The 27,998-nt window shown below is 43.8% G+C and overlaps 1 protein-coding gene across 13 annotated transcripts; it reads right to left on the reverse strand.

The window, feature by feature from the left end:
- Positions 1–2,132: 2,132 nt before the first annotated feature.
- Positions 2,133–27,979, reverse strand: klhl14 (kelch-like family member 14). Of its 13 annotated transcripts, none has more exons than XM_085929925.1 (21): positions 27,871–27,979; positions 27,528–27,607; positions 26,513–26,591; positions 26,380–26,444; positions 25,027–25,162; positions 22,826–22,918; positions 21,030–21,165; positions 20,278–20,462; positions 18,775–18,861; positions 16,780–17,032; positions 14,764–14,882; positions 11,856–11,974; positions 10,710–10,819; positions 9,167–10,070; positions 7,923–8,044; positions 5,084–5,173; positions 4,924–5,002; positions 4,669–4,859; positions 4,429–4,587; positions 3,782–3,939; positions 2,133–3,558 (listed from the first exon to the last, which is right to left on the reverse strand). In XM_085929925.1, the coding sequence occupies exons 14-21, from the start codon at positions 10,045–10,047 to the stop codon at positions 3,418–3,420; spliced, it is 1,821 nt and encodes a 606-aa protein (XP_085786051.1). In that variant the 5' UTR covers positions 10,048–10,070; positions 10,710–10,819; positions 11,856–11,974; positions 14,764–14,882; positions 16,780–17,032; positions 18,775–18,861; positions 20,278–20,462; positions 21,030–21,165; positions 22,826–22,918; positions 25,027–25,162; positions 26,380–26,444; positions 26,513–26,591; positions 27,528–27,607; positions 27,871–27,979; the 3' UTR covers positions 2,133–3,417. The 13 variants fall into 13 exon arrangements, 10 of the variants coding, with proteins under 10 accessions (XP_085786051.1, XP_085786053.1, XP_085786047.1 ...); XM_085929927.1 differs by having other exon boundaries at positions 26,380–26,441; positions 26,513–26,666; XM_085929921.1 differs by having other exon boundaries at positions 26,513–26,666.
- Between the last annotated feature and the right edge of the window lie 19 nt (positions 27,980–27,998).

A 27,998-nucleotide genomic window follows, 5' to 3' on the forward strand; every position in this document is an offset into this window, starting at 1 on the left:
GTCAAACATCAACAGTTTGGAGCGAGGCGCCGAAAGCGTACGACTGCAGGTCACGCGCCAAAAATGATTGAAACAATGAAATGAACGTAGCGAGGAACCGCTCGCTGTTTTACACATCTGTCTCACAGTTTCTCAGGTTCTTGGTTTGAATCCCATCTCCCCGATTTGATTGTCTGGCGACCAATCCGGGGAGTAACCCAGCCTCTGCTTTGATTGTGCACAAGCCAATGTTTGAACATTTAATAAAATTGAATAAATTGCTTCAGAATGGGCTAAAATACACAATGAGTCATTTGGGTTGACAATAGAATAGATTACAACATAAATAAGATCAAATCTGATTTATATCTAATGAAAAAAAGTCGAATGAACGGTTTAAAAATAATATAAATTAATGTAACAAATATTTGTCTCCTGGGTTACCAATAAAATAAAGTAAGTCTAATTTTACACCTGGATTGATGATAATTTTAACATTTAGTAAAAAAAAAAAAAAATAATCCATAATCCAATAACTGGATTTATCAAAATGCCATGTTAGATCATAATAAAATAAAACGAAATAAAGTCAAATGTATGCAAGCTGCATTCCAAATGGCGTGATAATAAAAGAAAATAAATGTTTGATGAATGCCGACGAGAAAAACTGTGGAATTGATTTCTCATTTCTCCATTCTCAAACAATGACTGCTGAAAAATGACAAGTGGCGCAAATGATAAATGTGAAGATTGGAGTCGCTGGCTGTGATCTATTTTTGCTTAAAATAGCCCCCCATGGCTCACAAAGCGTGCGTGCGCACACACACACACACACACACACACATACACACACACACACACACACACACACACACACACACACACACATTTAGTGCACTTTATGCACATCAAGTGTTGCAATTCATCCACCAGCCAATTATGAAGAACTGCCCGTTGGGTTCCATCAGAGCAAGTGAACATTCCTTAACAATGATGACTATATTTGCAGACAGATATGAAACCAAACACATCCAAACAAAGAAGCACTTTTACCTCCATAAGACGCTCTTAATTCTTCCCGGCGTCTGGCTCAGGGTGCATCCTCCAGACAGACCCTCCCTGCTCGCTCGGCACAAGTTGGGAACGAGGAGGAGGATGGTGATGATGAAGAGGATGATGCTTTTGCGTGGATTCCTTGAGTGACACTTCCCATCGATGAGGGGGAGGGGGGGTGCTATAAATACCCGTGGGATGGCTGGAAGCCAGGGAGCAGCGTTCCTTCCTTCTCTCCACGCAGGAGCGTAAACACAAGTGAAGCGTGGAAATAAAGCGAGCCCACCAGCCCCGGCGAGCCAACCGCCCCCTCCTCTCCCCCGCCGCACTCCACCCCAAGCGACCGGCTGCCGTGCTATGACTCACTTGGTGTGCGTCTCTTCTTCTGCAAACTAGAGGAAAAAATGTCAATAATTGGTCTTTATTGCATAGTGACCAGTCAAAGATGTGACGGCAACAGGTTTGTTGGAAATTGAGTGTGTGCGCGTGTTTTCCGATGCATAAACTCACCACTAGATGGTGGAGTGAAGCCATATGCAACTTTTTAATAGCCTAAATGCCTTACTTCAATTGACACGTCCATATAACAGTAAAAAAATAATAATCGCAGATCCATTCATGCTCACCATTTATTCCATTCGATTTCATTTTTGTCTTTTAATTTTATCGATGACTAATCGTGCAAAAAGTGTCGCTGGCATCAGAGTCAGCGTAGTTATTGTCGCATCTTGACCATAAGGGAACCGAGAAGCTCACATCCTGTGACTAAGAGAAAAAAAAGTGCTATAATTGACCACGGTGTTAATTAAAAGCTCACCTGTGCTCACCGCATCAATTCCCCGAGCAGATGAAGAGGCGTTGAGCATTGGGACCGAAGCCTTCTGCCTTGACACACACACACATTAAAACAATTCACATCCTGACATAATGACATCAACCAACCAATCAGCACACAGAGGCGTATCTTAGCTCCGCCCACAACACGAGGTGCCTTTCAATAAATTAGAATATGACAGGATATCATCAAGATGTGACCCGTGATCGGCTGGCGACCCCGTCCGGGATGTCCCCGGCTTCTCACCCAAAATCAGCAGGGAAATTCTACGGCTCACCCCTAATGAGGAACGGCGGGCGCCATAGAAAACGGATAGATGGAGAGTTTAGTCATCAAGAGTCAGTTTATTTCCATAGTCTAAAATGCAAAGGACATAAAGAGGATTTGAGAATAAATCCAAAAATGTTTCACTGCGGCAAGCGATTATGTACAAGGAAGGAAGTCAATAAACCTTTACAGGATTCAACATTGAGAGGCGACTTTTCTTTCTTTTTTTTGTTTTAACTCAGCAACATAGACAAGACTGGACTCATTTGTACTGAAAGTGTTTTTTTTTTGTTTCGTTTTTTTTTTTTTCCCTTTAGTTGAACACAACACAATAAATCATTTACATACATTACAGTGAACTCACAGGCTCACTATTAGTGCATCAAAGGCTTGCCCAATGCTCATATATGAAGGCGTATTAGGGCCGGTGGATTTTTTTTTCTTTTTCTTTTCATTGTGGCCCAAATACTTCTTCACAATCACACATGGAAGATTGTAGTATGCCAGAAAAGTCCAGTTGGTGGCATGTTCATTTTTAATCACCACTCTATTGACCCAAACATGCTAGCAGTAAATTGGCGAGCAATTACAATTTGATTGTACCATCAATATGTCGTTCAATACACTGATCACTAATTAGTGCGTCACCATTGAGATCAACCAATAGGTAAGAAAAAAATCTTCCAAACCGTTTGGAATTCAGTCAACTTGGGCATTTAAAAAGTCATCATGTTTTTTTTTACAGTGCAATTTGAAAAGTCAAAGAAAAAAAAAGGATCCCACTTTAGATGTGGGGGGGGGGAGAAAAAAAAAGTAGCAGTGACCAAGTGTCAACAGAGTGAGCCATGACCACTATTTATACATGAAAATGTAACTCACCCAGTCCTGGTTGAGCTCCAACATCCAGCGTGAAGGACCGACACGCTCTCTGCTTCTGTTCAGATTGACGTGTACAAGATATAGGATGGACCCGAAAGCTAGCATTGGCTTGCATTGAGCTAATGCGTGCTATAGAATAGAAGAAAACAACCACTGACGGTGTCAATAAATCAAAGCTCATACTGTATGAACGTGAGCGCTTTTTAAAGACATGACTTTCCTTCCCTCTCTTTACACCTTCAAAGGGGAATAACCAAAGTGCTCCGGGGCAAACTTGTAAAAAAATAATTTATACACCCCCCCCCACCATCAGAGAGGTCGGTGGTAAAACGGCTGCCTGCTTACGGGCGATCCTCCCACCAGTCATCACTCCGGTTGCCCCCGTCCCTGGGCTGGATTAGTTGTCATTTATTGAAGGGGAGGCACGCGGGCAGGATGACGGTGGAACAGGCCGGGCCCGCCAAAGGTTCCGCCACCTCGCCTTCCAACTCTGTCCATGTGGCCTTTTCTGGGCTGTAGCAGATGGTTGAAGACTTATACGCCCCCTAGAGGTGAGAGAGGAGAAAAAGCGTCAAAGTCTTTGTCAACTTTTCAACGGTTTTTCAAAAGAAGCAGCCTTAATTAAGACAATTTTATAGGAGGGGAAACAAGTGGAATCTTTGACCCATGTTGAGATTTAGAATCTCAAAACGAGAAGCCTGCTCCCCCCAAAAAAAGACGAGATAATTACTCTTGAAGAACAATTACAATATGTGATGTTTAGCGTACCATGCTCCAGCTATAGCCACCCACGAGGAAGATGCTATCATCCAGGACAGTGCAGCCCGGCCCGCTGCGTCCCTCCAGGATGGGAGTCTGCAGAATGTTCCACTGGTCGGCTTTGGGGTCGTAGCACTCGACTAACATGACGTCTAAATGAGAGAAACCTGTGAGCGGGGACAGAGAAATAACTCAATTATAACGATAGCTTTGAGTGAATCTAATAACAAAAGTCAATAAAATCGCTAACATGCAGTCCGAATTGTTCATATTCTGGTGTCAGTTACGGATCTTGCTTTGAGTCTGAATAAGACTTTTGACATGTGAGGGGAGTGTTACAAAAAAAGTCAAATAAATGATCATCTGCGCCGTTGTGGGAGTGAACACAGCCAATTTGATCCCAACCAGTTGAAGCTGCTCCCTTTAAACTCAGCCTTCTTTTATCCCAACGTGTCGAGAAATAATGGCTGAAGAAAAACAACGTTGAAAGGAAAGCCGCTACAGAAAGGATGGCAAACAGATTGAGGCTAAAGAAAGAAGTGACTGGCAATGTTTTCACACCATGCAAAACAACAACATTGCTAAAGACAAGAGAAAGAAAGGAAACAGAAAACAATCAATCTCTCGATTGCTTGCCGACACGGCCTGGGGATTACCTTTCAAGTGGTTCCCCCCGATGGCGTAGAGGCGATCGTTCATTCCGGCCAGCGTGTGAATGGCGCGCTTGGTGTTCATGTCCTGTTTGCGAGCCCACGCGTCCATGAGCGGGTCGTAGCAGTACAGCCACGACACGTACTCGCCGTTGTGGACCCCGCCTGAAAACAAAATAAAACGGACATTACAAAAAGAGCAGGACGACAAATACTTTGATGTGGTACATTTGTTGCTCCCCTGACCTGATATGTAGATCTTGCCGTTGTGGACGGCGCCGGCGTGGGCGGCCAGAGGTTGCGGCAGAGACGACACGTAATTCCACTCGTTGGTGTCCAGGTTGTACGACTCCACGCTGGAGAGGTAGCCCGTCTCGTTGCGGCCGCCGATCACGTACAGGTGTTTGTCCAAGCGGCAGGCGAAGAAGCTAGCTCTCCTGTGGAGGAAGCGGCGCCCGTGAGAGAGTTTTAGTTGATCCATAATCTTCAAAGTGTTCTCACCTCTCCTGCATAGGAGGAAGTTGGATCCAACTGTTGAATCTGGGATCATAGCGGCTTACAAAATTGGTGCTGTGTTTTCCTACAGAAATGGAGAAATTGTTTAGAATCCGTTTTCTTGACAGGATGCTCTCTCGATTGAGATACTACAAAAGATCGTTACCGTTGGGGTTCCACTGGTCCTCTCCGCCGAGCAGCAGCAGGAAGTTCTCCACCTCCACAACGCAGTGATGGGCACTGTTGTAAGGCATGACTGTGTGACACACAAAAGTAAGAGAATCAACATTGTGTGTGACCGCCTTTTTTTTTAATCGAGTGTTATTGCACATCCATTCCAGTAGGTGGCTCAAATGTTTTCTTCCCTGACCTCCCGCTCCAAACTCTTTCCAGAAAAAGTAGCAAGAGAAGGACTTGCTGACTATCCTCGTTAAAAAAAAAAAATCACTTCTGATGGGGTTCACCTGCTTTGGAGCTCCCTCCCCTGTCCTCCATCTTCTTTTGTTGCAGTGACCCCCATTGAGATGTGGAGAAATGGTCTCGGGTGACAGTCGTAATGAACATGATCGTGTTCACTCAATAAATCTCGGGCGAGGTGGCGGCCGGGTGGGGGCTCCGGCGGAGCACAAATCAGTGGAATGTTAAGGCCCACCTGTCTGTCTCCATCAGTCATTTCCACCGCCGCCTCCCCCCCGGCGTCTGATGGATCACAGTTGCCTCAGAATTAGACAGCTTTGAATCTCATTTCTTTCCAATTGGCCCCTCTCGCTACGATCTCACTCGTTCGGCCCTGCCTGACGTGCGACGGGAGAAAGCGAGAGCGGGGCGCGTACGCTAAACACGGCTTTATCTCCAAAGGAGAGGGATTAGGTTGCCTGCCTCCGGTGCAGCTCAAAGACAAGTGCCATATGACTGCCAAACTCTCTTACATGCTATTTACATTATCGTTCAGTCAGCAGTATGTAGGCCACGCATGGGCGGCTTTTTATTTGACATCTAGTGACTTGAAATCATCTTGTACCCGTGGAAAGGGGGGGGGGGGCAAGCAAGAGGCTCTGCGGGGAGTTTTTCCCTCCCTCTACAGGTGCCTCGGACGCAGGCGGGCGGCGTGATAAGTGGCAGGCATACCTGAGACGGTGGAAAGCATAAAACATGCCATTGGCTTTTAGTTCTCCCTCGTGTTGGACCTTATTGTAAAATGAAAGTGAGATGAAGTTAATCTAGCTTCTCGCTTTGGAGATTCTCCTGCAGGGTCCGCTCCGTCTACACTGAGCTCAGGGGCTCACTAGAGGGAGTCAGAAACCTCTGCATGGAGGCAGGCCACACTTGACTGACTCCACAAGCTAATGCGCCAGCTCTGTCTCTTTTGTGTCCTTTTTTTTTTTTCTTCCCCCCCCCCCCCCCTCCAAACACCATCATTCCCCGCACTAGGGTGGAGTGCCTTTTATCTTTAATGATGCAAAGTATGTGATTACGGGCTTTTGTTCACGCTCCCGTCGGTACGCTAGATGGCAAGCTTCACACTGGGATCAACGGCGAGTGACACACAACAAGAGGGAAGAGAATCAAGAATCTTCCCAAATTATCTTGATGAATGTCTTAATCAAAGGCTGTCCCTCTCAGGTTTCGCCTCATTGGAAAGTTATGATTGAATGTTAATAATCTCCCTGGCTTTCACATCCATTGTGTGCGTGGGCCACATCAGAGACTCGCTGATGTGTTCAGGGGATGATTGTGCAGTTTTGTCCTTCCGCGAAGCCACGGACCATTTGAGTGTTAACTTTTTTTTTTAGTTGTGAATGATGGAAATCCCCACTGACCTTTTTGCTAGTTGCCGCTTGGACCCATGAGGGTTGAGGGTAATGAGCAAAGGACAGTGTAGACCGAGTTGTGCATGTTGAGTGCATACTGATGAATATGGACAAATGTGACTCAAAGAAAAAAAACAAAAAAGTCATGTGATAACCATCATATAAAAAAAACAACAACTATGTGGTGTAAATCTCCCAATAGGGCCAAAAAATACTAACACTGAGAAATGAGCAATAACAAATAAAAGCTCAATAGGAGCAAATCGAAAAGTATTCCTATTATCTGAAGTTTGACCTTTGCATTATGAAAGCAAATGGAGGGGTGAGTCTGGAAAAGGTCGAGGATGGTAGAGAGGGAGGCAAAGTGGTTCAATTTCCACTCATGAAATACAAGCCAGTGAGGGGCTTGCAACATCATTGATGCTGGAAATACAATGAAAAAAATATTGAACAGAATAATACGACTTGGAGGAGTGGCAATGGAAATCGACTTCTTCTTTCAAACAATTATCAACAGCGCCTCTGCTGGTTGCAGAAAATGATGCGCTTGTTTTCAACTCGTTTGCTTCGAGCAACGATCAGTACCGCAGAAATCCATTTGGACTATTTCAAGTCTTGGCTAAAGAAGTTGCTCCAAAGACAAAGTTTATTTGAAGATCGTTTTACCGTTTTACAGATTGTATTAAAAAAACAAAAACGGTTAGAGACCTGCGCCCTGAGCATTCTTTTTTTATTTCGACTTTGAAAACGAAGGCCATAGACTAGTCTTTAAACTGTGTTTGGGTAAATAATTAGAGCAATTCAGCCTCTATTGATCAGCGCTAGCGAGTAATCAGGATGAATTTGAAAGCCACTCGGCAAAGATATCACTCAAAGCCCGCGTTCAATCTCTGCCACTGCAGATCATTAGATTCAAGAGAATCTCATCATGCATCTCGGCAGCATATTTCAGCAAAAACAAGGCGAACCAGGCGTGACGCTCCGCAGTGGCGTGAAGTCACGCTCTGATTAGAAACTTATATTAAAAAGTGATAGTGATATATTATTACCTGAAGGATTTAGGGAACTCCTTCATTCAAATTAACCCGCGTTAAAGTCATCCAAAGGAACGACCGTAAAAATACTCCAACAGGAGAAAGCTGGAGAAAAAAAAAAAAAAAAACCTTCAAATAAAATCTTTTGCTTTAAACTCACTTGTGAGGATCTTCCATGTTTTTTTTTCATCGTCATAGTACTGGACCAAATTGCTGGGAAGGCGATCGGGTCCAGGGGGCAAACCACCCACCAGTAACAGCATTCTCTTATTGGAACGGATTCTGTAATGACAACAACAAAAAAAAGGCATTGCTACCATAGAAAACATTTATTACAATGAACCAAAAAGGGCCCGGTTATGGAATGAATGGTTATTACAGTCTGAATATGTATCCTTCTAATTAGTTGTGAAGTGAGGATGGTCCTGCAGGGTGCCGCGCCGGAGGCGAAAAAGGCAATTTGAACCACTGCCTATACAATGTCTCCATCTCATTGGCCATCATGATTCATGTGACGTGGAGCGGCCTGTTTTGTGAGAGTTTGCGTGATGTATAACCCGGCGGCGCGACGCTTTACTCTACATTTAAGAGAATTGTCTGGCTCCTTAATGGGCTCCAACGCAAATCTAGCAATTAGTCACAACCTGCAGTGATTTAGATTACACACACACACCTTATTTGCTTTTTTTTTCATATTGTCCTTATTTTTACGCATGGCTACATCGCTAGCATCTCTCTTGTCTGTGCTACTGGCCCACTTGGATGTGTTTTAGGGGTTATTCGTATGCAAATGAGCCCCTGGACATAGATAATGGTGATTAATTGAGAGGAGAGACACAGTGGCACGTGAAACTAATTATGACAATTTCCGATTCCGTGGTCATTTAGGTCCATGTGTGGAAATAGATATGTTTTGCAGATTTCTGCTCCCAAAACACGTAAAAGAGTAGAATGCTTACGCTGAATATATTTCCAGCTCCTTAAAAGAATGTAACAACTTTGGACTCCAATCAATGTTTGAAAAAAAAAAAAAAATACATATATTGTCAGTGAAATGTATTTTTGGGCAATAAATCAAGCATCCTATCTGATCAAAAACAAAACAAAAAAACAGGTAAGCTTCACGACAACACAGCGGTGGGTAACATGTGGCCCGTGGGCCATATGTGACCCTTAGTGGATACGTTCCGGTCCGCCACGTGTCTTTAAAAACAACCGTATTTTTCATGACATGCTCAGAACATGGTCATAATAATCAAACATTTCACGGGATGACTATAAAAACGGAATTGACCCTTGAAGCTAACATGGTAAATACTTAACCGAGATTCCACGCACGCTTGCGACGGTCTGACCACAACTTGGTTGATATTTAGACGGCATTACAACGGCAGGTAATCTTACCTGCTGGCTGTGGTCTGCTTGCAGTGCTGCCGAAAGGGCATCAGGTGGTAGTTCATGGCGTCCATCAGTAGCTTCTGGCACACGGGGTCATTCCTCATGAAGTCCACCGACTGCACCCTCTCGACCAGCTCCGGGGCCGGGATGAGAGCGAAGCGCAGCCTCTTCATGAGGTCCGGCGCGTGGTGCATGCGGGTCTCTCGGTCGTGCTCCAGCCACAGCACCGACATCTGGAAGAGCGCCAGCTCCGACTCCACCGGCGGCGGCAGAGCGTCCAGCATGGCGCACATCTCCTCGAAGTTAAGCAGCAGCACGTCCTCCACCAGGTACTTGTTGGCCAGCTTCTTGGTCTCATCCAGTCCGTGGAGGGCGGCTATCTTACAGATCTGCTTGTAGTTCTGCACCGAGATCTGATCGTTGAGAAACTGCACGCTGAGCTTGGTGATCTGGGGGATGTTGAGTATCTTGCTGACCGACAGCACCTCTTCCACCGTGTCCAGGGAAAGAGTGACGTTGGCTGTGTACAGGTACTCCAGCACGAGCCTCAGTCCAACAGAGGAGCAACCCTGCAGGACCAGGTTATTGATGGGCCGGGCACCGGGGGTCACCAGCTTGTCGTCGGGCGAGGACGACGGGGTGCCGCTGCTGCCCTGGTCCCCCTTGCCGCCCTCGTTGTTGCTGATGGCGTTGTGGGAGGAGAAGAGCGACCTGAAATATTGGGAGCAGGACGCCAGCACCGCTTTGTGGCAGTGGAAGTGCTGCCCTTGGGCGGTGAGAGTCACATCACAGAAGAGCTGCTTCCTCCAAAGCAGGTTGAGCCCGTGCAGCAGCGTATCACTGTGCGCCGGGTCAAAGGTGGACGTTCTGTCACCCGATCTGGACATGGCTTCCTGATTGTGGACGCCACCTGGGCAACACATAAACCATGCAAGCCATTTATCTCAAAGCAGCACAACGCATGTAGGGCTCAGTCTAGCAAAGAGAGAGGGGGAAAAACAATCTTTCGGATAAGTTACTGATCCAGGTCGGAAAATTTACATCCCACGTGGATAAGTCTTCAACTTCTTGTTCACGCAGGAAAAAAAAAAAATGTTTACTTCCCATCGTGCAACAGAACACTTATCAGTGTAGGTTAAACGCAGGCTGTGTTTTTTTTTTTTTTAGGAGGCGCAACCGCGCGGGAGACCCCCCAAAAAGAACGACCGAGATGCTGCGGAGCTTTATCCCGCGACGAGGTTCCGTACAGCGGATACGCAGCGGCGAGATCCTACGCAGCATGGATGTCCGTCCTCTCGTCCTGCCCTCCTACAGCCATGCTTCCACCCGCAACCAAGACGCCGCACGACGCGCGCATTTCTACCGTATAACCCGGGGAAAAAAAAAAGCACTCCATCTTTTCATCCACCAGAACAAGAAAACGGCTAAAAGTTCCACCGCGATCTGCGCGTCTTTTGTTTGCGTCCGCACCGTAACAAAACGCCATTTCTGCGTGCGTAAACTTACGCGCGCCTGTGACAACTAAATGATGAGAGCAGCCACAACTTACCTGACACACACTCACCACGCACACACTCCAGGAAGAAAAAAAAAAGTAATCTTCGGCGGGGGGGGTCTTCCGAAAGCTCACTCAAAACTCTCTTCTTTTGTTCTCCTTTTCTGAAAGAAAAGCCAGTCCAAGCCCCATAAAGTCCCAATATGGCGTTATTTGTTGATCATTTGTTTCCTTGGAATTAACCAGAAGTGTGCGAGTGTGTGAGAAGGGAGCCGTGCTTTCTGCTAGAGGAGAAGAAGAAGAAGAAGAAATATACGTGTGACAAATTATGCTACCAAGAAACAACACATCATTATCCTTGGGCCTGGGGCTCAGTGAGTCGTAACGAGAGTAATAGGAAATCCACGGTTGGGGAGAGAAACGGTCGTGCATGGCCGGTGGAGAGAGACCATGCAGGGGTATGGATGCTGGAGAGACTCGCAAAATTATGGCTCAAGGCTATTGTAAAAACTGTCGAGCGTAAATGACTGCGATTTCAAACATCTATGGAAGAAAGAAAAGAGGGGAAAAAGGGGGGAGAAAAAGGCGAGTCTCTCGGTTTTTTTTTTTTCCACCCCTCGCTGTTATGGAGAGAAACCGTCAAGTTTTAGTGCGCATTGCTAATTAGTCAATTTCTCTCTGCCTTCACAGCCCGGCGACTTTGCTGCTGAGCTGAAACTGCTAATTTCTGGGACCAGCCTTTTTTTGGCTGTGAACTGGATGGATGAATGGCTTGTCTCGCACAAATGACAAAAAGCCCCTGCCTTAATCTCCATCGGCAAAATAACCCCTCATCTTCCACCCCCCCCCTGCAGCTAGTCCTTCAAAAAGCAAGGTGCTCCAGACAACTTGTGCATACGCATCATAAATTCCATGTCCACTCTATGTTCATAATGCCCCTCTGTTTTTATGCACGCAAGGGCGGGATCGTAAAAGCGACAACAGATGTAGGTCCTACTGTACTTTCATTGGCATTACTTTTAAATACAGACTCGGACACACGAAATCGATACTGCATATCAACTCAATCGAAAATTCATCAGATTGAATTGTAAATCCAATTGGATGGAATCGGGCCCTCGCCAATCGAATCAAGACTCTGAATCGATACACAGCCAATGTTCACTCAAGTCTTAGAATACCAACAAACTGGATTGGAACCTGAGTCCACCTTGCCACAGTCCGTTCCTGGTGCCTCGACCATGCACGTCTTGGGGTCCGTCTCACGGTGGTCAACTGTCCGGTCCATCTCGCTTTTCAACCTCTGAGTAGTAGCGACCCTGATTCATATCAAAGTGAAATTGGTTGGAAAAACCTCAATCAACACCAAAACCAGGCTCTGATATAACAACATTAAACTATTACAAGAAAAAAAAAACAATAATCACATAAGAGCCTGAGTATGTTAGCAATTATTCCAGAACTCATTGGAATGATCACCTCAAAACTGTGACTGACTTGAAGTTTGTCGACATTACGGCAACGGATGGTTAATGACGCTATTAAAAAAAAAATGGTCGAGAATGACTTATTAGGACATAATGAACTGTCAATTAAATAAAGAGCTCAATTAGAGTAAAAAAAAAAACTTCCATGTGGGACTCCCATGGGAACGGCGGTGACAGATCCCTCAAAAGTTATATGGAATGACAGATCAGGATGAATGTTCACGTACTATGAAACAGAACATTGTGCGGTGGATATGCGCAAACTAGCATGTTTTTCAACCGACGTTTGAGTGACGTTAAAAAAAAACAACAACAACAACAACGAGAGAGTGGAAATGTCATTTTAAACATGCCTAGTTGGTGTTTACTACAATTGAAGTCGTAGTTTGCGAGGACTACAGTAGTTGGCCGTGTTGCACTTGGGAGTCACATACTGTTATCTTTACAAGCGCTCAGTTAGCACTAAATTACCCGAGTCTCCAGCGAGCCATTCCAACACAATAAAATGACCATTTCCAAACTCTTTCAGCTCTTTGTAGCGGCTCGGTCTCCCGAGGCCGCTGGTCTTCAGATTGCTGGGCGTTTATGGTTGCAATGTGCAGCAGGAAGAGGAGGAGGTGGTGGTGGTGGTGATGCTGGTAAAGGGGGGAGGAGGGGGGGAGGAGGAGGGAATAGGAGGGAGGAAAGGGGGGGGGGGTCATCAGATAAGAGAAGAATTTCAAGACTAATTAAACCCGTTGAGACAAAGAATCACACTACAGTGATTTACAACTCTCTGTGCCAGTTAACCCGACTCATATTTAGGTGTCATATTACACAGATCAGATCAGGTCCACCTCCGTGATGGCTATTCGGAAAACCCAGTAGAAATGATCAAGTCACGGATAGATATTTTAGTTTTTAATAGCTACAATAAACAAGGGCATTGGCTATATGGCAACGGTGAGATATGAAGAGCTGATTTCTACTCTGCGTGTTTTGTTCCATCAACATAAAAGGTGAACGTTTACTCCCGTCAATGCGCCGAAACAAAAACAAAAAAAGCAAAATCCAAAGTTGTGACTAGCAAAGTCTTTCATCCATAATTCCGTTTGCTAGATTCCGCAGAGCGAAAATAGGGGGGGGGGGTTATGCTAAGACAGAAAGTATTATTTTCCTAAATGGAAGGTGTCAGATGGTCACGCAAATGTGATCGGCTGTTCAAGATCACCGCTTCCCATCTGCAATTTGTGACGTGTGAAAGATTCAGCCCAAATGTGCTCAGCCGGCGTAAATCCTCAGCACTTTCTCTTATCGTGGAAAAGCAAGATAACCAGCTGTGTACAGATCACAGAACATATCATATTAATATCATGGAGAGGGCGATATCATCTTGTTTGTAAAAAAAATAATTATATTTATATATATATATATATATATATTTTTGTTAACTATCTGTGGTATGGGATTGCAGTCTATGAATTCATATGCGTAACATGAGTCAATTACATTGTTAAGTACGCTAGCACGATTACACGTGATTCAAAACAAAAACTGGCAAGAGTTCTGCTCGAGGTTTTTCATTCAACAAGATCTGCAAAAGGAAATTGTAATATTTTGCTTGTAGCCAAGGTAGTAGAAACGATGGGCCAAATTAAAAAAATTAATAAAAGCTATCACTTGGATAATGTAATCACAATATATGAAGAAAACAAGCAAAATATTTACTAATATATTGCAGCAATCATGCAAAATCAAATAAATGAATAAATAAAAAAGAAATACTACTATTATTATTATTTATTAGCCGGTTCAAATGAATTGAATGTGTGGGACATTTGAACGGCAGATTTCTAATCAGAATTTAATTTTTTGAAGTATAAGCAAAGTCACAATTCAAGGAACTCACAAGTATAACCTAGCTTAATATTTTGGCTGTTGCATTTAAATGTTCATTTGACACACTATCTGATCGAAAATCATATCGTACATGTTAGCACAGGTGGGGCTAGTCGAGGTCACGGAAGAGTATTTTCGAGGATCAGGACTTTTTGAATGGGCAGCAGCTGCTTGACAAAAACTCTTCTGACTTCTCCATGAATTGGACAAACGAGGAGAAAGTGAAGGAGGTTGTAACTTCTTGTGTTCAATTTGGGCGAGGAAAGAGAGCTGATTAACAAAACTTATATGACTATTTATTACAGCTACAATTAAGTGCGTGCTTGCTTTTTTTTTTTTTTTTTCCCGGTTAGGGATGACTCAACCTAAACCGTCCTAGAGGGGCCAATAAGATAAACCAGACAGGACTAGCAACGTTTGCGTATACACTATGTGCCATTCGGGGGAGCCCTGCTGTTCTCTAACCCCCACACATGGCGTAGCCGCCGTAGACATGCCTCAGGGAGTCAGCAGGCAGCCGGGAGAAACAGGCGGTGTGCCCCCCCACCCCACCACCCCCACCCACCCCAATGTGGAAGCACAGGAACATGTATGTTTGGGGAAAAAAAACAAAACTAGTTTGTGTGGATCAACTAAAGAGTCCGGACAATATGGGGAGGGGTGGGGGGGGGGGGGTTAAGGTGGAAGTATAGGAGGAGGGGGTGCTGCTTGTGCTGCACAGTCCCCCAGCGTGATGCATCTACCTTCAGGGTGGCAGCAGGCGTGGAGTGGGGTGCGACGGAGCGAGCACGGGCTCAGTGGCGCGGTCACCTGGGGACGCTGGAGCTGTTGTAGCAGGACTGATAGTTCTTCCTTGGGAGGACTGCAAGATGAGCACCATTGTATTAGTCCTTCTCATAGAAAGTTCTCAAGCATCATACTCACAGACGTTTCTAATAATTCCTCCCTTTCGTGGAACTGAAGAAATGAAGCCAATGAGTTTATAACTCGGGCTGAATCGGCCTTCGGAATTTCCAGTTGGGCCGGTTTTATTTTGGGTCAATGCAGTGCATTTTCATTTTTATTTTCCTATATTTTACAAGATAGACAGCCAACGGAACCAATCACCATCGGCAATTACGTCACAATTGAATGTTTGATTGGCGCCTGGCTCCGTATGACTCCAAATCATCTTTAATATTACGAAGGGGACATGGTAAAGCGCCGCACTTGAGACGGTTAAAAGAGCAATAGTGTTGCTGTTTTGGTTAGCAACAGTAACTCTCCATGTTTGAACAAAAGAAAATGGACGCATATAAACATTATTTGCAATAATATTCTGTGATAAACACAGTGTTCACTTCAGTAGATTCCTTTGGCAAGGTTAAAAGCGGTAAATTATTCCAAAGCTTTTCATTTCGTACATTTGTGCGGTAACTTTTAGAGTCCTATCTTTTTGGAAAAGTCGGCGTCTAACATGGTCAGCTTTCGCAATTATTCAGTCCACTGACAAGTGAAACAAATGGGAACCAACCCAGTGCATCCTGCATTATCTTCACTCCTTGGATTCACTGACAATAATTAACACAATGGCAAGTTTCTGTTTCTGGGCACCACATAAGGTTTTTTTTTCCTTCCTGACGTACAAATTAAGCACAGCTTTGAATTCGAGTAGGTCACGTGACATCCGCTGGCCAAAAAGCACAAGAGCGGACCACCTCATCACATTATTATGTGGAGCACATCAACATTACGTCTAATATATGGAGTTAAGTGCATATCCACACTGGCTGGACACTTCATTAGATACTCACACAATCGAATGAGAGCCAATACAAGGGCTGTCAGGGAGGTATTCCTTTAACTATGTGTTTATTATTACACTGCATCGCGGCTTGTAATATTTTGAGCCCCTCATAAGGCATTCCAAATTTTGTATTGTATTTATAGTAAAGCATTTTTTTTGTCGTCGTGCGCAAAGGGACCAAGACGTCCCTTGCCGCCACTCTTATTTCGGCCGACGAGTGTATTACAGGTTTTTTAATTATAGGGGAGCACATTCCCCCAGCATCCATTAAAGGAATGCCATGCTAATTTTAAAACCTCACAGCAGGCACTGGCGTCGACGGCAAGAAAAGTGGATGAGTTTCTCTTTAACAGCTGTAATTTGTGTTTTCCAATCACCATGCTGATTTCTGCTCATTATGCTCCGGTTTCACACCGGTAAGTGAGCAAAGTTTGGATTGATTGACTCTAATTAACTAAGAAATGTTCCGAGCCACGGATTTATTATCATGCTAGCTAGCCACAAATGTCAGAGACTTTCACAAATTATTATGCCGCTAAGAGAAATATCTGGGAAAATCAGATGAGTGTGAAAGCAGAAGGAACACGTATTGTTATCGCCAAGAATTAGTTTGGCATGTTTTCTGCACGTTTAAAGAATCACTTGAGAGAATCCGTAACTTTAAAGCATTGACAGATTTTTTTTTTTACTTGGCTAAACTTTGCGGAAACACAGAATTGCAATGGCTATATTATCGAATTAGTTTTGTTTATGTGATGATTATAATGGATAGTGCTCCCATGCAAATTTTTGTGCTAATCTGTAAATTTAAAATTTTGCAAACTTTCTTCAGTGGCATAAAAAAAAAAAAAAAGGTTTTTGCACACATCCTACTAAACTCAACAAAGTCTGCCACAGGAAATCAGTTGTGTGCCCCCAAAACTTCTCCCTCATTGATATTTCAGACACAGTGGCACATCTCTTCTCCACTCACATTCTTTCCCAGTTCTCCGTCGCCTCGGTGGCTCAACTGTGCTCTCTGGCTCGGGAACAAAAGGCGGCCTGGTCAGAGAGGACACCTCCATTTCCCTGTTTTCAAAAAGACCTCAAAGCAGAGAGTTTTCGTTAGCCGGAGAGCCACGCTCCGATTCACATGGCTCGTCGCTGATGACTAAAAGCGATCGCTGGGGTGGATCGGCGCGAGACGGGCCCGTCGTCTGCATGGTGGCGCCACGCTGAAATGCTGCCTGTAAATCAGATTTGCAGAAGGGATGCCACTATAGAACCCCAGAAAAAGAAATACTTTGATATATCACAGAATACGAGCCCGAGGTGAGACTTCGGCATCCTTGTCACGACAAAGCGCAAATACAGTCGGACATCTCACGATTGTCCAAAAAAGGTGTTTTGGTGCGTGCTCTTTATAGTGCTGACGGATAGTTGTAACTTCAAATCATTCAGGAGAGGCACAAAGAATGGAAACACAAGTTAAGGCCAAGAACCGCTACCACTTGTGTGTTTGATTCATACTCTAGTTACCATTTCATATCGAAGTACGTGTGGCTAAAAGCAAAGCGTGGGGAGTCTCTGTCGCCAAAATAAAGTGCAATCAGTGAGGGGGGGGGGGGGTCATTGCCATCAGTGTCAAATATCGACACTCTCCTTCATTTCTTATCCGCAAAGTGCCGCTTAGTGAGTGGCGGGCTATATCTCAGTTTATGGGTAAGTGCTGCGGTTTTGGTTAGCAATAAAGTTCCGATGGACTTATCAAGGGAATTAACTGTCTACATGTGCACAATCTACTGATTCTTTATGACTTTTGGAGGTCACTGCAAAGGGATTCTATGCCGGACACGTTATTTGGGTGCGACAAATAACAAAAACGTCTTTTTTTTTAATATATTGAAATGTTTTAAGCTACTGGACAGCTCTGTGGATGGGCGTGAGGTTGTTGCGTCCACACTGCCCTCTTCTGTCGCCACGAGCAGAGCGGTTCTGCGTGCACGACCACATCGGCGGCACAAAATCAACAACGGTATCTCTATTAGGCTGCCGCAGACAGACACAATGGGAGCCACGTGCGTTTGCAGCACATTTCCAAGAATTTGTATTCATGAAGCATTTTCATTATTTATCATTCCTATTTTGATGGATGTAAATATTTCATGGGTCGGATTGCGTTTTGGCACGTGTTATTTATTCAGGAACATTGAACTTTTAAAATGGAGCATGCGCCATTTATATGATGCCGGTGACACAAAAAAAATATATTGATTCTTGAACGCAATCAGTTAATATTTAAATTTGAAATGTTTCCCCGGGCTTTTTTTTATTATTTTCTTCCCATAGTGCGGAAAGGAAGCAACATCCTTTTTGTGCACACTATTTACCCCTGGATTGCTCGGGGCGAGTGTCTCCATAATTTTCACTCCTTTCTCAGGTCCTTCCCACAAAGGACTTAACTAATGATCCGTGGACAAAATGAAGCATTCAAATTTATTCATTAATCATTCATCTCCAGCTCATTGAAAATGCTAAACTTCCACAAAATTAAGATTGAATATTGAAAAGTGATTGAGGGAGACAGCTCTCCTAGTGACGGCGAGCGCGATGGCAATTTGTGGAACGCACATGCGCGGCGCATCCTCACGTGGTGGTCAAGGTGCGCTAAGTGCTAGTTAAGGTCACCGGCTATCACTAGTTGTAATTAGATCTCGGAATCTGGAGAAGCGTAGAATTTCTGTCAACACGGCCTGTAATTATTCTCTTTTCCAATTAATGGTGACATAGATTAATTATCTGATGAGGCAAAGCCAATTGCAATCATTCACCCAGCTAAAATTAGATCAGTCCTGACAGCAGCATGAAAGTCACCTGTTTCATTGTTATGGATCTGCAGCGAGCGAAAGGGGAGGGGGGGGTGTAGTGAAGCATGTGAGTAAGTTGTCTGGTACAGGTGAATGTCCCAAGCTTGAAGACATCTACTTACTTGTCCAGCCTGGATTAGTTTGGTCAAGTCGCGAGTGGAAATGGGGACGCTTGGAACGCGGAATTCAATTTCCTGTGACAGCGCCTCCTTGTTCGAATACACACACACACAAAAAAAAGCAATCATGGAAATGAACGAGAGTCCATTTTTTGGAAGAAAGTCACAGCTCACTTATTTCTTAAACAAGAGACTCTTGGTCAACCAAGTGCGGGTTGAGTGCTCAGCTCTTCTGTTCTCAGCATGCAGTTTTTCTATTAAACTGCCTGGCACTGTCAACCGGCTTGGGGAATGTGAGCCGGCGCAGCCATGCAGAAATTCTCTGACTAACAATTATATCAGAAACAGGATCTTGGATTACTGTCCCCGGGGACCGGGCCGGTGGGCGTCTGCTCCAATCATTACCGGCCATTCAACGAGGCAGCGCGCTGCTCTCCACTCTTAGCCATTGTCAATTACGCCATCCCTGGTGTAAAGCCCAAGCAACACAAAGCTGAACTGCCAGTTCCGGCTGCAATGTAGCAGGCTGACAGCCCGCTGCACGCCCCCCCCGCCCCCTCCCACTTCACTCCTCACAACCACCGGCAGCACATCCCCAGTCCCTGAGGTTTGCCAGCATCCTTCCCTCCGAGGCGCTTTCCAGTAAAAACCGCAACGGCGCTCGCCGTAGCCTGACCTTCCGGCGGCCCCGGCCGGCGGGGGGTCAAGTGGACATGATGAATCCGTAAGAGGATTGGGTCTGGCTCTAACAGCGATTACCTCTATCGATTTGTTAACTTACAAACTGGCAAATGACTCATTCATGTCGCGCTCAATTAAAAGCTATTAGCATCTGTGTCTAATTCTTAATATTCTGACAGTCTTTCAATTTTTGTCTCCTTTTTTTTTTTGGCCACTTCACACAAGGAGCTAAAGTGAGTGCTGCCTGCTCTGATGGGCCCTGCGCTGAGCTGTGACGGGTGACGGTGCGGTGCGCTTGAATACACCGGCTCTTTTGTCCTTCACACTCTGCAGCCCGCTGATAGCTCCTCCCCACCCCGCCTCGAGCTGCGTGATGTGCCGGGGGTGGGGAGTGTGTGCGTGCATGTGTGTGTTTTTGCATTGAGAGGCTCGGCCAATGAGACATGGCTACCCTCTGTAATGTCCGAGCTGGACCCATCAAAAAGCATGTCAGCAGTCTGAGGAGTGTGTGTGTGTGTGTGTGTGTGTGTGTGTGTGTGTGTGTGTGTGTGTGTGTGTGTGTGTGTGTGTGTGTGTGTGTGTGTGTGTGTGTGTGTGTGTGTGTGTGTGTGTGTTTGTGTGTGTGTTTGTGTGTGTGGGAAACCACTTGATAGTATTTTTACTAGGTAGTCCCCTGGAAAAAAAAGCGTGAATCAAATCATTGTGTCAGCATATATCTGACGGCATCAGCTTATGTTTGATGAATACCAAGGACAGCGTAGCAATTAAATCGGGTTCAGGTAAAAGTTTTTTTTTTTTTTTTTTTTTACTCGGTGCGCACGCTACCTGGTTCTGCTGTAACGCCGGATAAAATGATTCATCACTGTCCCTCCGTCCGCTGTGACCTCAGCTCACATCACGGCGCAGATGAGACGCTGATTACTCCTAATTGAGGATCCTTACGTCTCAACCTTGCGGAATCTGTGGCCGCTGGTCCGCATGAAAGACGGAGGGTTGTTCAACGGCCCCCCCTCCAAAAAAAAAAACATTTTGTCAGTTAATGTCCGATACACGAGGTCACTAGTCTTGTCGATGCATCGTCTATCCCATCGGGCACTAGTCAGTGGACGAAATGGACAGATTGCAATGACGCAAGCGTTCTGACGAATGTAAATTATTTGTATCTTGAATATAGCAGCACCTTTCCAATGCTTTTACATAAATAAAATGGGACTTGTTTCTTTGTGTTTTTCAAAAGTTCACCAAACAGATCCAGTAAAAAATAAAGAAATAAAATGAACAATAAATATGGCTTAACTAAACTAAACAGAAACATTTGATGAATAATACATTTGTGGTAGATGAATTTAAATAGTCGTTGTATATCATTTCTCTGATGAAGAAAAAAAAAAGTTTCATCTTCAGGATACGTGGTAAAGAATTATTTTGTATTTAGGAAGCAGCGGTCAGTGAAATTTAACAAAGCCACTATGTACTGAACGACTCTGGAGGATATGATCCAGTCGTCTGGGCTCAAAAGTTGAATGACTTCTCACTCTGCACTTGACTTGCATACATTATACACGCAAATACCGTACCTGGGCTGTTTTTATTTTCTGGTCGGCTTCCCGACAAAGAGCCTGGCGGCGGTCCAGTTGAGCCTCGCCCGCCGAGGCTGCGTTGTCTGAAGTATTTCACCAAAGCTTTGTGCATCCTCTTCTGCAACAAAGAGAGCTAGGGGAGGGAGAGAAGGCAGAGAAAAGGAATTGGTAAGGCAGGGAGAGGAAATTAATGGCAGTGTTCAAGAAGAATGATGGAGGGGAATAGAGAAAGCAGTCAATAGCCCATTCTGCAGTACACGGGCCTGACAGGAATTTCACAGTCTCTTGGTTTCTCTGCCCACTCGTGTGCACTCATCAGAATCCAGTCACATCTGGCTGCCAGGATGGGGGGTTAATTTTCTCTAAATGCTTCAGCAGTTTTGTTCTAGCTGAGGCAAACTCTGTGACTGCAAAGCTGATGAGTAAAATATTTCTACTTCACCCAGTTTAACTTTATACCAATCCCCTCAAGACATATTTTACATGTACATGCGGCGCTATGAAAACCCCCGCACCCACTCCCACCTCCCCCCCCCCGGCGAAGGCAGAAATTATTCCTAGCCTCTCGGAAAGCCACGCCGCTGGCTGTATTATTTGAACGCAGTTTTCACGCAAAAAGAGTTTTTTCCATTGTGATTGATGACATGGCAACCTCGCCACCTTAAGCATATAACTGCCGGGCCTCGTCGAAGAACGACAATAATGGGTATATATAATGAAAATTCCTTTTTTTGATTCAATATTAATGTTGGTGAAATGGAGTAAGCTTCTGAAATTCTCATCTAACTACTCAACTATTTGACAGAGTTGTAAGTGGGTCGAGTGACCTTTTGACTGTGATGTCAAATTCTTGTCTTATCTGATAGATAAAAAAAATAAAAAAAGATTTGCTGCTATCCTGTGGTGACAATAAGCCATTACAAACCCTTCTGGGTGGCCGTCAATTACTGATTGACTTTTCACTGTTTACAGCAGCTTTCTTTTTTTCTAGCCCCCGCGAAACGCAACACGCAAATAACGTCTTTCTATTTGGATTTGCACATCATCTTGTCGAGCCTTCTCGGTTACTTGTCGGTGTTGGTCCGATGTTAATTTGTTGTATTGTGACAGCGTGATGCTTCGTTTACAGCGGTTCACCTTGACGGCGCTCAGTGTCGTTGGGATGCTGTTTTATTTTCACTGCTGAATATCAAACAGATTAATGTGGCGCCGATTTTCTCATCCCAATGACGGGTAAAGGCTGTTAGACAACAAAGTGCCTCCAAGTCAAGAACAAATCAATTAAAAGTCACCGCAAAGTACATTCTCTTCTGGACATAACCTTATAATGTTAGGAAGACAAAACCAAAGAGGAAACAATATATTCGTTTCAACAGGATGGGTCTTGAATCTTTATGTTGACATAAGCTGGTTATAAATAAAAACTAAATTTAGGAATATAGCAAAGAAGCCAAGAGGCTTGTGTTGTAATGTAAGAGTGTCGCGGAGAGACAAACAAAAACGGCGGAGGGCTGAAGCCGGAGTAAAAGGAAATCAGGCTTTGATCATGAGCGTGGCAAATCCTGTCCACAGGATTTCATTTTTTGCATGCATTTTGCACTTGATAACATTCATGCAGTTAGATGAGGAATTGCTCAAGTCAAGGTATTAGTCAGTTTTTTTGGAACCAATAATATGCAATTTTCTCATTGCAAGGAGAGAGCACATCCTCTTCCTGACATTCAAGCTGTCAAGTGGATTTCCATTCGGGTTGAATAGTGTCACAAACTATCAAGATTAAAAACGCCACCTACTAATTTTTGCTTGGATTCCATGAGGAGCTTCTGAAGGCCTTCGTGTTTGCTGGCCAGCCGTTTGTTTTTCCTCAGCGCAACTTGAAGAGCATCCTAGATGAATTTGATACATAAAGTATTATCACACTCAGATTTCAATGATTTCTGATGGGGTAAAGAAATGATGTCAAACCGAAAGTGAGAATAACGATGGATTCACATAAAAGGCAAGAATTTTAAGTATTATCATACTCAAATTTCAATTATTTCCAATAGGGGAAAGAAATTATGTCAAACCAAAGTGAAAATAACAGCACACCAGGAAAAAAAAAATGATTAACTGTATTTTTTTTTTTTAAATAAGAAATACACTGGCTGAGTTCACTTGATGCGAGTTGAATAATTGCTGAGGCAGCACAATGCGCAGCACTGATGCAAATGTGTGCAAATAAGTGATGCACATTAGACAAGTAGACCATAACACGATGGGAAGTACGACGTGAAATTTTTACCATCCCGGCTTTGTTGACATTACACTAATACTGTACTTCTAATTAATGAAAAAAAAGATACAGCAATGCGGGAAAGCTCTCAAGTGTGGCGTCTGTCTACATGTCTCATGTTGCCGCTAGATATTTAAAGTCTACCTGGAGACATAATGGAGTGTGTCCTCCTATAGTAAAAAGCAAAGCAGCTCAACAGTGATGAGTTGAACCCAGCAGAAAAGGGGGCCTGTAAACATGACAAATGCCTGCCATTGATTTTGGCTTTAATTACTCCGTGCAGCTCTGACAAAGCCCATCTGACGCTGTTGTGAAAAGTAAAAGGGAACAAATTACACTTGGTTGCGCATACGAAACTGATAGCGTCTGCACTTTGCATTGTTTACTTTGCTAATACCGAAATATGCGCATTAAGGAGCGAGCAAAAAATGGAAGTGGGACCTTCAAAGTGGAACACGATGGAGACGCAGATTGCTCTTGTTACAATAAAAACCTTTCCCGTAAGAAATCATGTTAACTTATTAAGAAGGTGGCAGGGGGGGGGGAGCATCATAAAACTTTTACTAGCACTACAGGCGATGTTTTCAGTCACGTTTTCATATTCTTAACTGTCACGCAAGCATAAAGTAGAAGTTAAAGACTGTGTAATTAAACTAAATACTGTACAACTAAACTTAACAGCACTCAGCCAGACGGTGACGTGACATTGTGTTCTTCGTTAGCTTCTATGCTAATTTAATCTACTTGGTAGTTTTGAAGTGATACGTTTTCCAGAAAATTTGAGTTGAATGTAAAATTGTTCAACTTTGTGTATTGTATGGTGTGGAAAATCATTCAACTTAAAATGAAAAAGCTGGTTATTTCCATGTGACTTGAAGCTAAAATGCTAATGTAGCTATCACACGTGCTTTATTTTAGCCTTTGTGATTAAAGTAAGCAATTTACTGCGAGCGGGCGACTCTCATCTTTGTATTTGCCGGGGACTATTGTTGTGGCATCAAATTTTGTCAAGTGCGAAGACGAAAGCCTTTTCTTTGCTCGGCTAACTCTTATCTGGCTAATGGGAGTTTGTGTCTGTGCGACTTGTAATTCTTAAATTGTCTCACACCAACAACTTCTTTAAAGTTGCTGCACTTGGATGCGTGCCGGCTTAAGCTCCATTGCCTTTTCTTGTTTTGAACTAATGCATTCTTGATCACCGTTTAATGAAACTATATACCACATGGCGATTTCACATTAGATAAGCCATGTGAAACCCCCATCAGCAAAGAGGGCTCTGGATGGGGCTTGATAATCCTGCGGATGAAAACCGTACAATGAACAGGGCTCCCCTCTCGCAATTGCCGGCGTCTTTTAAATCCCAAATCCAAATTATATGTTTATCCCAAAGCAGTGTCGGCCCGCAGGTAACAAGCGGCGCGAGGCTCGCGGCATCTCCTTGCGACACGCATCATCAAATACATCCAGACAAAAGACTATAACAACTGTGAGTTGTCATTTGTGGGAAAAGCACTTAAACAAGATTGACCATGGCTTGTAGCTTTAATTGCCCGCAGCTCTTTTGTCTGCATCCTGAGGGGGAAGCATTGTAACGAGCAATGTGCTAATCCACAAACAAACTGTATTATTTATTTTTTTTTGGATGCTGTTTTTGTGAATTTTTTTCTTGTTTTGACCCCGTACGTCATGTGCTCCATTGTCGGCTTGATATGGCGTCACCTTGTTCTTTTTGCATTTGCTTTCTTCTCGCTCCTCTGTGTGGATGGCTGCCCGCGCTGTAGGCAGTTATGGATATCGGAACGTAAGGTGCTCACGATGACGGTCCCTTTTGAATTCCTCCATGTAGAAAGAAGCCCTGGATGAGGAAAAAATATAGCATGAAATGTTGAGTGAGCTCCTGAATGAAAACTAGAGTTGTCATCAGCATGTCAAATTCAGCCTGAAGTTTTTTTTGGGGTTGATGAGATTTCAGCTCGTTTGGTATTGTTGCAACTCCTCATTTATATTAACACACTGAAACTAATGGAATGAATATGAGCATTTAAATGTAGGCCAGCACAGAAGAACACATTTTCACCTGAAGTCCTTTCAACACCGTCGCCTGACCCGTCAGCTTATTTTGCAGCGTTTACTTGCAAGGAACAAAGAAAATAATCTACAAGAGAGTGTTGAATTTCCCTCGATGCTACCGCACGAAATGTACGACAGGTTACGGGGCAATGGCTCCACTGACCCTGACCTGCTGTTCTTCCGTGAAGGTGAGCTGCCGCCGCCGCTTCGGCTCTGCCCGAGCGACACGGTGCTGGGCCGCAATTCGGGTCACTTGCTGGCGAGCTATTTCCCGTTGCTCGTCAACCTTCTGAAGCATCTGCTTCTTTTCCTCGCACATTTACCTCACCGCCGTCTTGCTAGATGCAAGGCGAAGCCCCCAAAAATGTGAATTGAGGGTCTTTCTAACCTCCAAATTCAGTGACTATTTTCCAAGGCTACATTTTTGTGTGTGATGACGTACATTTTTGATATTTGAATGTTCAAGTCTTTACAACGTTTACATTGGAGGCAAACGCTGGGTGAGTGCGGCGCAAGTTTCCTCCGCTTGTGCGCCCGCCTTCTCGGCATCCACGATTTCTGCGCGGAGGTTTTTCTCGAGCGTTTCCAAGTGGTTTAACTCTTCTCTGAGGTGACAAATTGTTTTGAAGGTAAGTGAATTAAAAACACGGTCGAGAGGAGGATGCGAAAGCCAAAGTAGCACCGCATATGAAAAACAACAAGCAATCACAACAAAGCAACTTTTTCTTTCTTTTTTTAAATTTTTTTACTTTGAGTTGTTAATTTCCTTAAGGGGGGAACGATATGGAAAACTGAGTTTGTAATTGGTTGTATACAAATAGTTATGTCTCCAAAGTGACTAGCCACCCATCAAGTGTGAAATTAAACAACCAACTACTATAAATCTTTTGTTATCTATCTTTGAAAACATCTAGGTGACGTGTGAACCGTTTTGAATTTTGCTAACTTCTGATTTTACAATTAGCCAGTGATGGTCTGCAAAAAAAGACAGCACGTTATGACCTTGGGCTTGACGTGTCAAAGTGTCGCTGCACGCCCTGGTGAGCACGTGATTGATCATTTGCCTGCTGAAAAGAAATAAAAAAAAATGTTACTTTTTGTGCTTTGTGTCCCTTTTCAGTCAAATGTTGTCTACCTGCTGCTGCCACCAGTTGTCCACCATCCCGCGGAGCTTCTGGATGTGGTGAACAGCTTTGCTGACACTTGTGCAGGGACTGTTGAGCATTGCACAAGTGCAACATCGTCCGGAGGAGACGGTCAGGAGAGAACATTGAGCTCTGGGAACCAGACTTCGAACCAGAACGTTTGTGTATCACAAACAAACACTTGTCACTATTTAATGAAACAAAGCCCCTTGAAATATACGAGGAGGTAGAACCATCGCGGCATGAACATCAGGAAGCAGCAGATGCAGTTGGAACAAACACTTGCTCTATTTGATTAATTTGACTCTGCAAAGTAATTACAAAAAATTATTTGGCTGTGAAACGTCTTGCGTGACTCCGTACTCTCACTTGGGAGTGTGGTCGTATAAACTGACATGTTTTGTTTTTGAAAGTGTCAGGGAGAGAGCAGAAAACTAAAGACCGAGCCGAGGTGGGGAAAGGGCGCCATCTGGAGGCCAACAATACAAAAAAAGTCAGGAAATTAGACAAGAAAACCTCATATGTTTGAATATCATCAGCTCTAGTCACTAAGTAAAATCAATACTAAAAAAATATATATATTTGAGATGAACTATTTAGTCATTAACAACAATTGATAAATTAATTTTCATATCACTGTACACTACGCAATATTAAGCATTCATACAGAAATAACAGTATAATATTTGATGTGCTCTATCAGCTGCATAATGATAATAGTGTTAAATCATTATAAAATGTAACAGAAAAAAAAACTAAAAAAATACAAGTGTTTCTTTGGTTACAGCACTACCAATTAGTCACAAGAGAGGGTCAAAATATTAGAAACACTTCTCAGTGTGATGTAGCTTCCCTTGGCTGTGTCATGCTGTGCTGTTAATGTTAATAAAGGCCAACACATGCACAAAGTTTCACATACTCGTTGATAATGTATGGAATGTAAAATAATCAAATAAAAATAATGTAAAACAAGGCTGTCAAACTTGCACTCGTCTCGGGCCTTACCTTGTTGTCTAAAAGCATAATTCGGTCTTTCTCTTCTTGGAGGGAACGTCAGGCATTTGACGGTCACGGGCACCGACAGTCTGTGAAAGATGCATTTTGTAGGTACAACACAAAATAAGTTTAGATACAGAAAAAAAACAACAAATATGTTAACTGAACACCCACAAAAACAAAAACCTGCCTTAATTCACGCTAGCATAAATTGATACCTTCACCTGTCTCCGGATATTGCCAAGTCACTTACCGATCTCACTCAACGCTTAATTAACTGAGCTAATAACAAATTAATGAGCTCCGCGGGGGTCGTTGTCATGGCAGAAAGTGAAAGTGAATATCGACTTACTTTTAAGTGAATCGTTGACCTATGCTAAGAGGCCCCGTGCGCGATATGGTTTTGGCCAAGTTGTCTTTTTTCCAAAGTTTCACGTGAATCAACCAAAGCGCTGTCAATCTTTCTGCGGTGGTTGCTAG

Source organism: Syngnathus leptorhynchus, chromosome 14, assembly GCF_054491065.1.
Source record: "Syngnathus leptorhynchus isolate UIUO chromosome 14, UIUO_Slep, whole genome shotgun sequence".
Taxonomy (NCBI): domain Eukaryota; kingdom Metazoa; phylum Chordata; class Actinopteri; order Syngnathiformes; family Syngnathidae; genus Syngnathus; species Syngnathus leptorhynchus.

What these genes read in the sequence shown, in the direction of transcription:
- klhl14 (XM_085929920.1), bottom strand. Translation starts at nt 10,083, where the DNA reads ATGTGTTGCCCAGGTGGCGTCCACAATCAGGAAGCCATGTCCAGATCG. An exon ending in AACATGGAAGATCCTCACAA is followed by an intron (nt 5,174 to 7,922) that starts GTGAGTTTAAAG and finishes TGTGTCACACAG; the next exon opens with TCATGCCTTACAACAGTGCC. An exon ending in GTGGCTATAGCTGGAGCATG is followed by an intron (nt 3,559 to 3,781) that starts GTACGCTAAACA and finishes TCTCACCTCTAG; the next exon opens with GGGGCGTATAAGTCTTCAAC.